Source organism: Sus scrofa, chromosome 17, assembly GCF_000003025.6.
Source record: "Sus scrofa isolate TJ Tabasco breed Duroc chromosome 17, Sscrofa11.1, whole genome shotgun sequence".
NCBI lineage: Eukaryota > Metazoa > Chordata > Mammalia > Artiodactyla > Suidae > Sus > Sus scrofa.
The window spans coordinates 28609930-28627880 of record NC_010459.5 but is presented as its reverse complement, the minus strand read 5'-3'; the positions used below and the strand labels follow the sequence as shown (position 1 = coordinate 28627880).

At 44.9% G+C, this 17951-nt stretch overlaps 1 protein-coding gene across 10 annotated transcripts in view; it reads left to right on the top strand.

The window, feature by feature from the left end:
- Positions 1-17951, top strand: part of RALGAPA2 (Ral GTPase activating protein catalytic alpha subunit 2) — a 271136-nt gene that overhangs the window by 51351 nt on the left and 201834 nt on the right. For all 10 annotated transcript variants that reach the window (XR_002340063.1, XM_021078026.1, XM_021078030.1 and 7 more), the window contains 4 exons: positions 177-292; positions 1441-1579; positions 3514-3713; positions 13420-13647. Coding sequence is in view for 9 of the 10 variants with exons in the window: in XM_021078026.1 (XP_020933685.1) it covers positions 177-292; positions 1441-1579; positions 3514-3713; positions 13420-13647 (683 nt within the window). In the remaining variant the exon portion in view is untranslated. The remainder of the gene's footprint in view (positions 1-176; positions 293-1440; positions 1580-3513; positions 3714-13419; positions 13648-17951) is intronic.

The window sequence follows — 17951 nt, the reverse complement described above, 5'->3', positions numbered from 1 at the left end:
CAGAGAGGGAGGTGGCTTCGTGGGCCTCTGTCCCATGTGCCCAGGGCTTCTCTGCATGTGGCCTGGTCTGTGGTCCCGGTAGTCAGATACACATATTTTAATAGGGGCCATTGTTTAAAAGCCCGGTTCAGAATATAACTTTGGTAAAAGAGCTTTCCTTATTTTCCTCTCTGCAGCAAAGGTATATCCGGAAGAAATCACTCCGCTCGTGCCAGCCATGTCAGGGGAGAAGATTGCAGAGGACCAGACGTGCTTTTTTCTTCAGCTGCTGTTGAAATATATGGTTATTCAGGTAGGAGCACAATTATAGACACTTTGGCAATGGTCGTATTCTCAGTAGGAAAGAGAAAAACACTGCTGCTTTTCTCCTCGTCCATCCATATTTTATAGTTTTGCTTTTTTTCCCCTGAGGTGATTTTGTGCGCTTTTTCACTCCACGTAGACTATGTGCCCGGACGCTTCAGCAGAGACCAGGTGTACACACTGTTTTGTGGGTGTGTGTAAAGGAAACAGTTCTGTCCTCCATCTGTTTGTCTCTTTTATTCTCACGTTATTTCTTGTTATTCACTCAGAACACTTCACTGGTGACACTTCTGCTCACCAAATATGTGGGGCTCCTCCCCGCACCGAGTCTTTCTGAGCCACACCAGCTGGGTGTCGTGCGGTTTAGCTCATGTCTAATGCCGTCTCTCTGGAGATGGTATCAGATCCCACAGGAAGAAGGACTCGGTCCTGTAAGGCTGCCCCCACCCCATTCAGAGCCAGTCACCGGTGGGAGGGTCCCCCAGTTACCCACAACCTCTGTCCAGCTTGGCTCCAAACCAGAGGCGCCCATGACCCCCTCCTCAGGTTCAATCAAGTGTCTGGCGCGGCTCACAGAACTCAGGGAAACATTGACTTACATTCACCAGTTCATCCAAAGATGTGATAAAGACACAGAGGAGGGCGTTCCCTTCGTGCCTCAGCAGTTAACGAACCTGACTAGTATCCATGGAGTCGTAGGTTCCATCCCTGGCCTCGCTCAGTGGGTTAAGGATCCTGCATTGCTGTGAGCTGTGGTGTAGGTTGCAGACTGGCTCGGATCTGGTGTGGCTGTGCCTGTGGTATAGGCCGGCAGCTACAGCTCCGATTTGACCTCTAGCCTGGGAACCTCCATATGCCGTGGGTGCGGCCCTAAAAAGCAAAAAAAAAAAAAAAAAAAAAAAAAGCACACAGAGGAATAGCTCCATGCAGATGCACATGGAATGGAGTCCGGGGCGGGGGGTGCATCACCTGCCTGGCGTGTGGATGTGTCCCCAGCCTGGAAGCTCCCTGAAACCCAGGCTCTTGGGGTCTTTCTGGAGGCGTGATCGGTTGTGAGTGACACAGCGGCATGTCAGTTGAACAGGTGTTAATTGGAAGTGTAACCATGTGTATGTTCTCTCCCATGTGTATCTGAAGGCTGCAAGCCTGGAGTGGAAGCATAAGGAGAATCAAGAGACTGGTTTTAAATTCCTTTTCACGTTGTTTCGAAAGTATTACCTTCCTCATTTATTTCCATCGTTTACCAAGTTAACGAACATCTACAAGCCTGTCCTTGGTAAGTGCCGAGGAAGCTGTGGCTGCCGCCTCTTCCAAAATTTGGATTATTTTTTAAGTAATCATTTTTTCCTCATCCTTAATGGTAACTTTGTTGTGAGAGGTTTAAAGTTTCTTAAATAATTTTAACTGTGCAGAACTTAAGATTTATGTCAGTTCATAGCCATAAAAGGGATCTGTGGCTCCAGTAGTCAGAAATAATTTGATAGGTATCACGATATTCTTGGTGTAATTACATTTAATAATTTTTTTAATATAAAGAAAAGCCTGAATTTCCTAAAATACTCTCTTATGGGTGGTGAGGTGTGGTGATCCCAGACCTTGCTCAATGGTGAGACTGGCCCAGGCTGCAGAGCTGCCTGCAGGTGTGCTTTTGAAAACACTGGATCTTCCATCCAGCAGGTGCTACTGAGGTGCCAGTGGAGGGCAGGTGTTTGGGCGACTGGGGACCAAGTGGCAGTGGCCCCAGAGGGATAGAGAGCCTGGGGGGTGTGTAACCTAGCTTCAGAGTCTTCCTTCTGTAAGAAGTAAGGACCCTTGGGATAGAAGCATGGTGGGGGTTGTCTAACCTAGCTTCCAGGGTTTTCCTTCTATAAGAAGTGAAGACTTGGGACAGAAGTGTCCCCTGAAGCGGGGTGTGTGGGGGGTGATGGCAGGAAGGGGGAGATCTTTCCCCGTAAAACAGGGTGAAATTAGTTCAGATGAACAATCAAGAACAATTTGGGAGGAGAGAAGGTCACAACAGACATTAAATTTATCTGGACAGCTAGTTCAGTTGTCTGTGGGTGGATGTGAATGCACACACACACACACACGTGTGTCGGGGAAGGCAGCTGCAGCTGCAGCTTGGCTCATTTGGGAAGTCATAGAAGTGCTTTTAGTGGTACTGGGATGTGTGTTTTGTTAGCTACATACGTGTAGGTATTTTTTGCATAACTTGTTTCTGATTTGATAAGTAGTCAGTATTCATTGTAGGAAACATGGCATGCTGTTAATATCCCTAGATTAAGTTATCTGCTGAGAGTTTTTCTGCCTCTTGTGTGTACCTTCAGTGTACAAAACTGAGTAGGAGGGTTGAACTTGTAGCAAGATTCAATACCGTGTAATTTTCATATTGATCATGGAGTTTTAAGAATGAGAAATGGACTTATTCATTCTTTGGAAATGGTGGCATCTGAAATCTCAGAGATGAAACATGACTGTCTGAAATCTTTCATCCATAGAGAAGATTATATTGATTCTGTGTCTTTGGATTTACCCGAAGTGAGAAGAACATAAAACTAAAGATCGGTGGATTTGATTAGTGTAGTGTTGGATGTCAAAATAACTAATGTGGTAAAAAGTGGCTGTATATGCTTTTACGTGGGTTCCAGTCATAAGATTAAATGAGTTAGAAAAGAGTATTGTAATCTCATGAAGTTGCTCTATTTTTTTTTTTTTTTTTTTTTTAGGGTCACACTCATGGCATCTGGAGATTCCCAGGCTAGGGGTCTAATCAGATCCACAACAACCTGGGATCCGAGCCCCATCTGTGACCTACACCACAGCTCATGGCAATTCTAGATCCCCAACCCACCGACGGAGGCCAGAGATCACACCTGCATCCTCATGGATACTAGTTGGATTCGTTTCCCCTGGGCCATGGCTGGAGCTCCACTCTAATTTGTTAAAAAGAGTTATGACTTGTTTTTCCACAGCGGAGTACCATGGTTATATGCAAATAACAGCCACCCTCCTGGGTTGGTCACACTGCAAGGCAGAGTCAGAAACGAGCCTACCAGAGGATGCTGTGTTTTAGTCACTTCTGGTTCTTTATAATCTTTGCTGCTGTTTAGACCACCAAGTGTATGTCTATTTAATTAGAATCGGAAGCATTCGTGGGGTTGCGTAGTGCTAAGACCCACTAACCCGGTCACGTGTTCCTTGGTCTTGCAGATGTCCCCCACCTGAGACCAAAACCCGTGTACATCACGACAACGCGAGACAATGAAAACATTTACAGCACAAAGATTCCGTACATGGCAGCTCGTGTTGTTTTTATTAAGTGGATCGTAACTTTCTTTTTGGAAAAAAAGTATCTATCCACAGCACAAAACACTAAAAATGGAGTTGATGTATTGCCTAAAATCATACAGGTATGTCACTTGTCGCTTTTTTACTGTTTAAAACTGGTGTCGTGATGCACACTAACATACGCCAAAGCGGTTGACCGTCAGGGTTACTGCCCTCTGGTTTGTTGTCACGGAGGCTTGATGTTACTGTCTCCCCCGTCCGTGATGCTGGGTTTCAGAGGGAGCGTGCGTTAGAAACTCTGGCCAGGCTTGGTGGGCACTGCCCTGACCAGGCAGCCTCGGGTGGAGGGGGCATCCTGCAAGGCTGGTCAATGTGTGTGCCTGGCTCCCCCTCATCCTCCCGCCCTCACGCAAGCCCAAGGACCCTGAGGGTGGGACCAAGGGCCTCTCTAGCCATTTCCATCCCAGCCCTGGGAAGGGCCTTGGGGACTGTGATCTGGTCTGTGGAGAGGACCTGAGAGACAGCCAGGTGCCCTCTGAGGTCTCAGGGAAGGGGTTGGTCAGCAGCTCAGGATGTGGGGGTGGTGGCTGTTGAGCCATGGGAGAGGGGGTCGCCCAGAAGCGAAGGCCGTCTGTCTTAAGGCCTTGGTTGCAACCCTCTCCTCCTGTGGGCCTGTGGGGCCGCCCTCTCTTGCTGGCCTTGGTCACAGCTTCATGGGCTTTTTCACTGGCCCAAAGCACAGGAGGAGGACGCATGGTCCACCTAGTGCAGGCTGGCTGATGCCTGCAGTGCTCGGACATGTGATGCCGGCCCGAGCTGGGGGTATGTCACTTGGGGAGTTCTTGGTACCTGAGCTGGGGTATGTCACTTGGTGGGTGCCTGGTAGCTCGATGGTGGAGCACCGAGCAGGTCCAGAGCACAGGTGTCACTGGCCACAAGTGACTGAAGACCCACTGGAGCTCGTTTCCACAGATGTCAGAGTGAGACATGATTACGGTAAGATAGCGGAAGACTCACTGAAAGAAGGTTTAACAAAACCTTCAATTTCTGAATTTAAACATGCAGTAGGTAATGTTCACTGCTGGGAACAAAATTGGTTTTCGGAAGAACTATCCCATAATACTGGTTAAAAAAAAAAAAAACAGAGCTGGAAATCAGAAATTAATAGGTGAGAACTTTGAACAGGTGCAAATCTACCTTGTAGACCTTGTTGAGGGCAGAAGAGTGGGAAGTGATAATGGAACTAACAGTAAAAAAAAAGCTTACCTGAGCTGAAAAAAGGTCACCCGTTAGACTGAAAGGGCCTTTTTTTTTTTTCTATTACTCAATGAATTTTTTACATTTATAGTTGTACAATGATCATCACAATCCAATTTTATAGGATTTCCAACCCACAACCCCAGCGCACCCCCCCCCCCCAAACTGTCTCCTTTGGAGACCATAAGTTTGAAAGGGCCTTTGAATCCCAGGAAGAATTAGCAAAACAGACACCAACCTAAACAGGCGTGTGACCTGCAGGGATTAAGAAAAAAAATGACACAGACTTTCAAACAGAAACAGCAGTTACTTCAAAGGAAGGACACTGACTTAGTACTGCATAGCTAATCTAACCTGCAGCCCTGGAAGCGAAAGAAACCTGTCTGTCTTGTCAGTCTCTTCTCAGAGCCTTACTTCAAATCACAGACATAAATAAGCACATGCCATGTTGACTTAAGGCCCAAGTTCATTTAAGGTCTAAATATAAAAAGAAAGTGATGAAGAACTTAGGAGAAATCTATAGGAATGTATGCATTTGGGAAGTGGCAGACCACGTTTGGTAGAGATAAGACCCACAAACCATAGAGTAAATGAGGTTTGACATTATTTTAAAAAGTTGAAAAGGTCGTATGTCAAAAGGGAGCATAAAGCCAGGTGCAAGCAATAGACTGAGGAGCCTCAGTCCCATCATGGCTGTGAAGAGGGTTCATATCTCTGCTCTATCAAGAGCGCCTGTGAAGGGATGCGAGACAAACAACCTAACTGAAAAATGGACAAAGGAGGGAGTTCCTGCTGTGGCAAGGTGGAAATGAATATGCTGATATCCATGAGGATTCGGGTTCGAACCCTGGCCTCGCTCAGTGGATTAAGGATCCATCATTGCCATGAGCTGTGGTGTAGGTCGTAGACCTGGCTTGGATCCTGTGTGGCTGCGGCTGTGGTGTAGGCCAGCAGCTGTAGCTCCGATTCAGCCCCTATCCTGGGAACTTCCATATGCGGCAGGCATGGCCCTAAAAAGAAAGAAAGAAAAAAAAACAAAAGAACAAAGGAGGTGACAGGCAGTTCATCTAAGAGGAAACTAAGATGGCTCTGGGTCTCACCAGCAGTCAGGGAAACAGTTAATTCTGAGCTACAGTGACCCATCAGTAGGCAAAAACTTCAAATCCTCAGATAGAACTTTGTAGGGAATGTAAGAAACTCAGTCGCACTCTGATACATTTTTTTCATTGCCTCTTAATGTGGTTATGCAGGCAATTCAAAACACTTGCATAACAAGGATGTAACTTCTTCCTGCCTAGTTTCAAAATTACAGAAAACCGTCACCTATATGTAATGAAAATAAGTTACTCATTCTTGGGAAATACATTTGGATGATGAGAAGTAGCGAATTAACCACTGCGTCCAGGTTCTGATTTTTCTCCCTTTGACTCTTCACCCTTGTGAGTCACCCACTTGTGTAATCTAGCCGTTTCCGTGTCATGAGGGTCTGAGCTCCTGAATCAGTTTAGGAGGGTTTACCATCCTCACAGAGGAAAGGCACCAGAACTCAAACTGTCTTAGGCAGAAAAGAGATACTTGAATGTCGTAGAAGAGCAGCTCGTGGTGAGGCTGGCTGAGGATGTGGCTTCCCCTGCTCTGTGGTCCCACCTCAGCCCCTCTTCTCACCTCCGCCCTTTCCCTCTAGCTCCGTGGCCTGCTCTGCTGATGGCAGCACTGCTGCCCACGGCTGGGGTGCTGCTGTCCTAGTTCATGTTTGGGGACAATCCAGAAACATAAAGCCCTTTCCTTCTGTCTGGGTGGAAAAATGTAGGTTACCTGCGTGCTCTAGAGCAAGGACCAGACACAGCGTTGCTTGGCTCAGATCTGGGTGTGTGAGCAGCTGGGGAGGGTTGTGCCTGGCTTCCAAGAGACAGAATGCTCCCTGGCTCGGGGCTCAGCTTCCTGGGAGGCCGGTGTGCTGCTCTCAGGGGTGCACAGAGCACTGGGGTCTGAGAGGCGGGGGCGGGGCTGGCTGCTGGTCAGATGACTCCCAGGCCCACTGCTGTCATACCCTGCACATGGCTCTGCCTGGAAATGGCCACTGCTGTGGTAGCCTTTCTGCACCTCACAATACGTTATTGATTAGTTTCCTGCTGCTGCTGCTGCTGTAGCTAATTACCATGTATTTATTATCTGACAGTAGTAGGGATCAGAATCCCAGGTCAGTCTCCCTGGGCTAAAGTCAGGGTGTTGGTGGTTCTTTTCACCTTCTGGAGGCTCCAGAGTAGGGTCCGTATTTGTGCCTTCGCTGGCCCCTTGGAGGCTCGCTCCCTACCTCACACCACCTTTTCTACCTGTTTCCATCTTCGCCTCGCCTTCTCTGTGTCTCATCCTCCTGCCTCCTATGCATCCTTGTGATCACATTGGGACCACCCAGGTAATCCACAGTCCTTCCCATCTCCGCATCCTTAATTTAATCTCACTTGCTCAGTCAATTCTGCCCTATAAGGCATGTGCAGAGGTTCTGGGGACAAGGGGATCTAGGTTGATTGTTACCCAGCCGACCTTTGTCTCTTGTGTTCCCATCACAGCTGTGTCCTGCCTTATCTCACCTGTGTCTGCTCCTCATTTCCACTGTACATGAGAAAAAGCAATTTAAACAACCAAATATTAAATTTTGGAAATGGAGTTGCAGGAATAAAAGCACATAGGATTATTTTCATCTCCTGAACAGTTTTTGTTTGCAATATCAAATTTAATATAATTTTACCTGTGTATAGTGAACATCACTAAGTCAGGTGATCTAGAATCTCTTTTCAAAGAAATTACAGCTGTTATAAGAGCCCTTTTATTTATTTATTTTTAATTTTTTTGCTTTTTAGGGCCACACCCGAGGCCTATGGAGGTTCCCAGGCTAAGGGTTGGATTGGAACTGAAGCCACCGGGCTGATGCCGAAGCAATGTGGGATCCAAGTCACATCTGTGACATATACCACAGCTCAGGGCAATGCTGAATCTCCAGCCCACTGAGCAAGGCCAGGGATTGAACCCGCATCCTCATGGATTCTAGTCAGATTTGTTTCCGCTGAACCACAAAGGGAACTCCTAAAACAGTATTTTATTTTATTTATTTTGTTTTTGTTATTTATTTATTTAATAATTTATTTTTTTTCCCACCATACAGCAAGGGGATCAAGTTATCCTTACATGTATACATTTTTTCCCCCACCCTTTGTTCTGTTGTAATATGAGTATCTAGACATAGTTCTCAATGCTACTCAGCAGGATCTCCTTGTAAATCTATTCCAAGTTGTGTCTGATAAGCTCAAGCTCCCGATCCCTCCCACTCCCTCCCTCTCCCATCAGGCAGCCACAAGTCTATTTTCCAAGTCCATGATTTTCTTTTCTGTGGAGATGTTCATTTGTGCTGGATATTAGATTCCAGTTATAAGAGATATCATATGGTCTTTGTCTTTCTGACTCATTTCACTCAGTATAAGATTGTCTAGTTCCATCCATGTTGCAGCAAATGGCATTATGTCATTCTTTTTTATGGCTGAGTAGTATTCCATTGTGTATATATACCACATCTTCTGAATCCAACCATCTGTTGATGGACATTTGGCTTGTTTCCATGTCCTGGCTATTGTGAATAGTGCTGCAATGAACATGCGGGTGCACGTGTCTCTTTTAAGGAGAGTTTTGTTCGGATAGATGCCCAAGAGTGGGATTGCAGGGTCATATGGAAGTTCTATGTATAGATTTCTAAGGTATCTCCAAACTGTTCTCCATAGTGGCTGTACAAGTTTACATTCCCACCAACAGTGCAGGAGGGTTCCCTTTTCTCCACAGCCCCTCCAGCACTTGTTATTTGTGGACTTATTAATGATGGCCATTCTGACTGGTGTGAGGTGGTATCTCATGGCTGTTTTGATTTGCATTTCTCTTATGATCAGCGACGTTGAGCATTTTCTCATGTGTTTGTTGGCCATCTCTATATCTTCCTTGGAGAAGAGTCTATTCAGGTCTTTTGCCCATTTTTCCATTGGTTGATTGGCTTTTTTGCTGTTGGGTTGTATAAGTTGCTTGTATATTCTAGAGATTAAGCCCTTGTCAGTTGCATCATTTGCAGCTATTTTCGCCCATTCTGTAAGTCGTCTTTTTGTTTTCTTTTTGGTTTCCTTTGCTGTACAAAAGCTTTTCAGTTTGATTAGGTCCCATGGGTTTATTTTTGCTCTAATTTCTATTGCTTTGGGAGACTGACCTGAGAAAATATTCATGATGTTGATGTCAGAGAGTGTTTTGCCTATGTTTTCTTCTAGGAGTTTGATGGTGTCCTATCGTATATTTAAGTCTTTCAGCCATTTTGAGTTTATTTTTGTGCATGGTGTGAGGGTATGTTCTAATTTCATTGCTTTGCATGCAGCTGTCAGGTTTCCTAGAAATGCTTGCTGAATAGACTTTCTTTTTCCCATTTTATGTTCTTGCCTCCCCTGTCAAAGATTCATTGACCATAGGTGTCAGGGTTTATTTCCGGGTTCTCTGTTCTGTTGCATTGGTCTGTCTGTCTGTTTTGATACTAGTACCACACTGTTTTGATGACTGTGGCTTTGTAGTATTTCTTGAAGTCTGGGAGAGTTATGTTCCCTGCTTGGTTTTTGTTTCTCAGGATTGCTTTGGCAATTCTGGGTCTTTTGTTGTTCCATATAAATTTTTGGATAGTTTGTTCTAGTTCTGTGAAAAATGTCATGAGTAATTTGATAGGGATTGCATTGAATCTGTAGATTGCTTTGGGTAGTATGGCCATTTTTACAATATTGATTTTTCCAATCCAGGAACATGGAATATCTTTCCATTTCTTTACATCTTCTTTGATTTCTTTGATTAAAGTTTTATAGTTCTCAGCATATAAGTCCTTTACCTCCTTGGTCAGGTGTATTCCGAGGTATTTGATTTTGTGAGGTGCAATTTTAAAAGGTATTGTATTTTTGTATTCCTTTTCTAATATTTCATTGCTGGTATACAGAAATGCGACTGACTTCTGAATGTTAATCTTATAGCCTGCTACTTTGCTGAATTTATTAATCAGTTCAAGTAGCTAAAACAGTATTTTAAATGCAGCTTCCAAATAGAATTCGTACTTGTACCACTCTGTGTTAAAAGCCACGTATGAGTTTTGTGTGCGTGTGTGTTTTCCAAAGTGTATCTATTTCCCTTTGATCTAGACCTGATAGCTCTGACGGTATTTTCCACCAGGGAGGACAGGACTTGGTGCGTCGCCCAGGCTTAGCTCGCTACCCCTTGGAGAATCTGGTCTGATAACCGTTCTTGTTTGGTGGTGTCACTCATGTGAGATCGAGAATATATTGCTGGGAAATCCCAAACCACACAGGTGACAATGACCACAAACCTGCCTTTCAAATCTGAATATTCTGGGTGCATCAGCTCAGCTGAAAATGTTTTCAGTGAACTTTTTTTTTTTTTTTTTGCTTTTTAGGGCCTTACCCGCAGCATATGAAAATTCCCAGGCTAGGAGTCAAACTGGGAGCTCCAGTTTTCAGCCTACACCACAGCCACAGCAACTCAGGATATGAGCCATGTCTGCAATCTACACCACAGCTCATGGTAACGCCAGATCCTTAACCCACTGAGCGAGGACAGTAATTGAACCTGCATCCTCATGGATCCTAGTTAGGATCCTTAACCGTTGAGCCGCAAAGGGAGCTCCCTTGGTGAACTATCATTTATTCCTTGATAAATCATTTTTGTATGAGAGAGAAGTACCTGCATCAGAGAAAACAGAGTGGAGATTTTTATTTTATTCTGCAGCAGCGATGTTTTACCAGTTCTGTCCATAACAGAATGAAAAAAAAAAAAGTTGGAGGTGCTAAGACAGTTGATCATCCTTGTTTCTATGATAGCTCTTTAGTTATTTTGTTGAAGTATCACTTTTACTAATTTGGAACCAGCCCTTCATTAATGATTCATGGGCTGTGGTTTCCTGAAATTGTTGTATCTCAGGGGATGAACAATTAGAAAAAATGAATCACACAGACTGATACCCCTGCGCAAGTTTGCATATCACACAGACCCACTTGTCTGTGGACTACACTCTAGTGCTCTGTGATCTCAAGATCTCCCAAGGCAAGTGTGGGCTGCCCCCAACCATGTGGGCAAACCATGGTGGGGGCTTGAGGCACTGAGCATCACCAGCAGGATGGCAGCTGCATCCTCCTTTCACACCTGCTCAGCGGGTGTCATCATCGGGCCTGATGCTGAGGGTGAGCAAGTCCCAGGGTGATTTTTGGGCTGAAAGAAGACCAGGTAAGAGGGGAGGGCTAAGTGGTAGCCCCCGTCTCAGTTTCCTGAAGCCTGCCAGTGCAGCCCCGGTCCAAGCAGACTTGTCTGTATCACTAGCCAAGCCCTCATCATGTGCCAAAGAAATCAAAATCATCTCTGCATTTAGCTCTGGAATCCACTCATACTAAATAAAGCATAGTGGCGAATTCCAGCTTGATTGTATTGGGCAGAAAACAGACCTCTCTGTAGTTAACTTATGTTCATATTCTTCCTATTAGTCTTCATAAAAGAGGCAAGAAATGAGACTTGAATCATCAGTTTGTTTTCACTCTCGTCACTTACATCTGTTAAAACATACAGATGTTTCTGGAAAGCAGCTTTTTGCTGATGTGGTTGAGAGGAGGCCGAGAAAAGCATTGTTTTATGAAGGAAAGTAATGTTCAATTTACGGCATGATGGGAAATTCATCTATGATACCATGGTGCTCTATTTAGATAACAGCTCAGTTTTTAAAGTTACTTGGTGCCTTTAAACATAATTCTTTGTTATTTTAGTTAACTAATTGCTGTATAGTTGTCTGATGGCCTCAAAACATAGTAGCTTAAAATAAGGAGCCTTTAATCATATTACATATCTCCCTTTTGGGGTCAGGAATTGGGGTGGGATTTGGTTGAACAATTTTTGTGTTTCATGTGGCATTCACTGAGGTCCACGGGTGGTGGTCTTCAGTTGGCTGGTCAGTCCGGAGGGTCCAGAGTGACTTCATGCATGTGCCTGTTACTCCCAGGAGTGTAGGAAGAAGGCTGGGCATAGCTAGGCCTTCCCCCCACCCCTCATCCACCAGCGCAGCCCCTCTATCAGTGCACTCGGACTTCTTCCCTGGCTGCTCAGGCCTCGAAGGGCAGATGTTCTAAGAGAGGCGAGGTGGGAATAGCCAGCCTCTTGGGCCTGGTCCTGGTACAGGTGCCTCCCTCCCTCCCTCCCCTTCTGCTGGTTAACACAGTCCATCAGTCCGTGGGGATCAAAGGAGGAGACATAGACTTGACCCTCCACAGAGGGGGTGCCAAAAAATTTGTGGCCATTTTTAATTTGCTATGTAAGTGTGTATGTGCTTTTTTTTTTCTTTCTTCCTTTTTGGCCTATGTGAAAATGACAATTATCGATCAAAAAGCCTCAGGTTATTGAGTGGTCAGGGACATTAGACTTAATCCAGCCTCCATGCTTTACAGATTAAAAATGTGTGTATCAGTAAAAATGAGTAAAATTTTATTTTTCGATGGAAGGTAGTTGATCCATCAAAAAGATGAAATAATTTCTGTAGGGTAGCTCATTGCACAGTGGGACAGTGCCTTTGATAAGCCACACAGGCTCAATAGCTCAGGCAGGAAGAGAAATAGTACTATAAATATAATTTTCTACTAATTTTCTCTAGAGATTGCTATTTGGATATCTGCTTTGTTTTCAAACTGTTCTTGGCAATTACTGAAATGATTATTTTGTACTACTCATATCTTGTCACTTCTTGTAAAAAAATGTTCACAGTAGGTGGAAGTTTAGTGGTATTTGGGTTATATATTTTTGACACTTCAAAGAATAATAGTGTAATTTACGAAGATGAAGTAACATTGTATATATGTTATGTTTGGAGAAATCTTTAGGGGAAACCAGAGCAAAAATCAATTTAAACTTTATGGGCAGTTACATGGATTATTTTATCTCTTTGTGCTCCTAAGTCTGTAAATATTTAATTTTATAAATATTTTAGTTACATTTGATTCGAGCGTCTGAATATGAAACTCATTTCAGAATTCTTCTTATAAACTACCTTTAAAGGTATTGACATTCCTCCAATCAAGGTATCACTTACTTGTATGAATCAGATGATGCTTCTCAACACTGGCTGCAAAAAATCCTCCAAATTTTCACATTTCTGTGCCCAAAGAGGAAGTGCCAAAAGGGTAGAGACCAAAGGTGTGGTAATATAATGTCAATGCACATTAATTTATTCTGCGATTTTACAGGTATAAACCAAACTTTTTAGGTTGATAAAATTTCACAGCCTCCCTCTGGTCAATACTTCAGTAGTTTTCCCCTTAAAATAACTGAGTTGGTGAATTGGAAAACTCACAGTGCAGGTCCTGGAGCCCCTTGTGCTTGGAGCAGGACTGGTTTCAGCTTGTCCAGTTGATGGTAAGCGAGTTCCTTAAATAAGACACATCTTCAGGTCTTCAGTCTGCTAGGTGTTCTTGGGTCGGGGAGGGATGCTCAGGAATGCTGGTGACTTTCTTCCAGACCGTCGGGGGTGGAGCCGCAGTGCAAGACCGGGCACCCGAGCTGGACAGCGGGGCAGCCGAGCCGGACAGAAGCCACTCCAACAGCAGCACCTTGTCGGACCGGAGGCTCAGCAGCTCGAGCCTCTGCAGCGTCGAGGAGGAGCACCGCGCCGTGTACGAGATGGTGCAGCGCATCCTGCTGTCCACGCGTGGCTACGTCAACTTCGTGAACGAAGTGTTCCGTCAGGTCAGTGCGCATGAGCGCCCATGTGCCTGTTCCACTGCATGCACCCGTGTGAGCAGAAAGCTGAAGATTGTTGTCCCTTTACTTGTGATACATAATAACGTCAGAAATGTAATGGACAAGTTAGGCTCAGTTACAGAACTCAGTGACGTTTCTCTAAGCCCACCTTTTATTTATTGTGTGGAATACTGTAATTGGGGATTTTTGGTAATTTTTAATGTGTTTTTCCTGACTTGGCTTTTATAAAATTCCTACATGTGGTGGGCAAGTTCTACATTTGAGCAGAATCATCTCACAGATAGCCTCATGTTTCCATAACAAACTTTAGACCCAGAGGTGGGTGGAAATAAAGCTGTTCCTGAACCCTCCTCAAGGCATGAGCACAGAGACGGGCCCAAGGCTGGATTGTTCCTGAGGCTGTAGACAGCTCTCAAGCTGTAGGTTTCTGCAAACAGTCCAAGGTGGACTTGGCCTGCAGAGGAGCATGACAGGTCCCTCTGATAGAAGTATTTATGGCAGAAGAGGAAAAAGGAGGTGGTAGGGAGGGGAGCGAGAGCAAAGAAAGAACCTAGGCCAAGACACTGAAATAACAGACCTTCCATGGAAGCTGGTGGATGGGAACGTGTTGGGAAGAGCAGGGGTGCAAACAGGGAAACAGCTACAGCAAGAGAGGAAGCTGGAGGGATCAGAGGCCAGCTGGGAGCAGCTGTGCCCACAGCTGTGGCTGGTTCTGCCTCTGGGGGACCTTGGCCTTGCCTCCACATGTTTTGGATTATCTCAGATGGAGAGGGAGGTGGTGCTGTTGGCACCAGGGATGATTTTCAGCACCTCCAGTACACTGGACAGCACCCCACCCCAGCCGTGTGTGGCCCCTATGTCAGTAGTGCTGCAGTGCAGAAACGCTCAGCTGCAGCATCTGGGAGAGGCCTCCATGGGGCTGAGACAGGGGCTCTGCATGTGGGGGCAGCCCCCGGCCCCCTGCATCTGGACACTGGTGCTCTGGAAAACGGAGAGCATGTGTGTGATGAGGGGATGTCGGCTCAGTCTGAGCCCTGAGCAGAGGGGGAGGCTGTTGGATGGCAGAGACCCTGCTGGGGGGAGGGGAGGAGGAACCTGCTTTATGCTCCTCGAAGAGCTTCCCCTGGAGGCAAGACTGGAGATGGGAGAGGGGAGGAGGAAACCTTCACCCCTGAGACTTAAAGCACAGAAACATCCCCTAAGAGCACAGTCCCAAGGAGTTCCCGCTGTGGCTAGGTGGTTAACGAATCTGACTAGGAACCATGGGGTTGTGGGTTCCATCCCTGGCCTTGCTCAGTGGGTTAAGGATCCGGCATTGCTGCGAGCTGTGGTGTAGGTCACAGACGCGGCTTGGATCTGGCGTTGCTGTGGCTCTGGCTTAGGTCAGAGGCAACAGTTCTGATTTGACCCCTAGCCTGGGAATCTCCATATGCTGTGGGTGTGGCCCTAGGAAAGACAAAAAAAAAAAAAAAAAAAAAAAAAAGAGCAACAGTCCCAGCATAATGCAAAGCAACTTAGAGGTTTTACTGTATTTTGTATTGTAACCAATAAAAAAAAATTACGAAAATGTTTAATCTCCAATTAAAATTCCCCTTATAGAATATTTCCTGATTTTGCAGCCCAGCACTGCCTGGGTTCTTCTCACTCCCTGTCTTCCTGGCCCTTGTGTAGGTTTTACTCCAAATTACACTTGATGACCAAGGTTCTGGCCTTGGGCCTCTTCTCTGACTCCACATTTGCCTCGTGGGGGCTCAGCTGTGGTGTCTGCTTCCCAGGCAAGCTTCTGTCCAGACCTTGCTTCTTAAGCCCACGCCTGCCTTCTAAATGCCCCCTTGCTGTCTCGTCTGCCCTGCTTAGTTGGGTTTGTTACCACTGAGCTACAAGGGGAACTCCTAAGAACAACTTTAGTTTTATTAAAAAAAGATGACTGTTCATTACATATAAACAGCCCTCCTCCATATATAATTATAGAAGAGAAAGCAAAAAACAAAGCACTCAAAACACTACCATCTAAGTAACTGTTGGCATTGTATCAGTGTCAGGAGCGCATGATTCTAGATATTCCTGTATGTGTACATATGGCTGCTGGCCTGGCAACATGGCAGACCAGCAGAGAGGACATGGGTAAGACAGGATATAATCAGACAGAAAGCAGCCTGGCAGATGGGTAGACAGGAAGGCTGAGAGATGAGCTGATAGACATAAACTGGCAGACAGGCATAGAAAACAGGCCAGCTAGCAGAGGTGGAGGGAAGCAGGGAGGTGTAGCTGGACAGGAGGGCAGGTGCAGATAGGCAGACAGAGGTAGAATTAGGTAGTCAGGGACAGGTAGATAGGCAGGCAGCCATGGCCAAAAACAGGTGAGCCAGACAAAGACTGACTAAAGTTAAGGCAGGGGACACGACAGGTGTGCGGAAGTGGCGGGGGTGGGGTGGTGGACCACAGAATAGCTATATGACAGTAAAATCTTTAATTCTTAATGACTCTTTAATGCAATTTTAATGAGTCATTCTAAATTTTATTTTTCATCTGAATTTAACAGAAGAAAAGAAAGCAAAACTGAAGGAATTGTTGTAAATATTTCTTTACCAGAAGAAATACTGATGACTGAAGGATACGTCCGTAATACAAAGATTATAATAACATGAAGGCGTTGGAGTCCCTTTTTAACTGCATGTTGTAATTTTGGATAGCACTTAGTTATGAAATGTGAAGAAATTAGAAGCCTTGTATTTTTTTCAGCCTCTTCTCCCCATCTGCTGATTTCATTATATTATAAATTTATGTTATACATTTATGATCCTTTGCTGTTGGCTTTGGCCTCTTGATGTGCAGAGGTGTTTAGTCTTGGTTCTATATGTAGAGTTTCATTCCTTCTGAGTCCACAGCTCTAAAATACTTGCTTTGATTGACTTCCTGGTTGGCCTCCTTTTGTTGCTGAGTGATGTTTTCAAGAAGGTGTCTTGGGAACTCTATTCCCTGAGTCTTATTTATTTATTTATTTATTTATTTACTATTATTATTATTTTTTTGTCTTTTTGCCATTTCTTGGGCCACTCCCGAGGCATGTGGAGGTTCCCAGGCTAGGGGTCTAATCGGAGCTGTAGCTGCCGGCCTACTCCAGAGCCACAGCAATGCGGGATCCAACCTGCGTCTGCAACCTACACCACAGCTCACGGCAACACCGAATTGTCAACCCACTGAACAAGGCCAGGAATCGAACCCGCAACCCCATGGTTCCTAGTCGGATTCGTTAACCACTGTGCCGTGACGGGAACTCCTATTTGTTTTTATTTGCACTATAGTTGGTTTATAGTTGTGTTAATTTCAGGTGTATCTCAAAGTGATTCAGTTTTATATATATATACACGTACTTTTTCAGATTCTTTTCCATCATGGGTTTTTACAAGATAATTGAGTATCACTTTCTGTGCTACCGTCATTCCTTGTTGTTTATCTACCCTGAATCCTTTTCTAGTGGGGAGTGTTTTCCTTTTGCCTTTGCACATGAACAGCAGTTTAGCTGAGTATAATACCTTCAGGTCATTCTTTCTTCCACCAGGAATTTATAAATCAGAACTTTTCTAGACAAACAAATCAGAAGTAGCAGATAAACTTCACAAGGACATCAGAATAAAAATGTTTAGCGTGTCTAAAGAAAGGAAAGAGAAGCTTACACATGTTTTCAGGAAAAAAGAAACTGTAGTAGATGATGAAGCAGATTTAAATAGGAAGAAAATAGGACTTCTAGAGATGAAAAAATGTAATAATTGAAATATTAAAGGAAAACCTCAGTAGGTAAGTTTAATAGCAGATTAGATACGGCCGAATAGGGAATACACTGGGTGAGAGGTCTGAAGAAATTATCCTAAATGTACCTCTGGGACACAGAGATAAAAGAGTATGAGAGAGAGGAGTTCCTGTCTTGGCGCAGTGGAAATGAATCCGACTAGGAACCATGAGGTTGCAGGTTCGATCCCTGGCCTTACTCAGTGGGTTGAGGATCCAGCACTGCTGTGGCTGTGGTATAGGCTGGTGGCTACAGCTACAATTAGACCCCTAGCCTGGGAACCTCCATATGCTGCGGATGTGGCCTAAAGAGACAAAAGACAAAAAACAAAAAAAGAGTATGAGAGATAAAGAGTGGAGGAGAGTGAGAAGGTCTGATGTATGTGTTCAGCTCTCCTCTATCCCTATTATTTTTTTTCTGCTATTTTCTTTTTTGTCTTTTTAGGGCTACACCCATGGCATATGGAGGCTTCCAAGCTAGGGGTCTAATCGGAGCTACA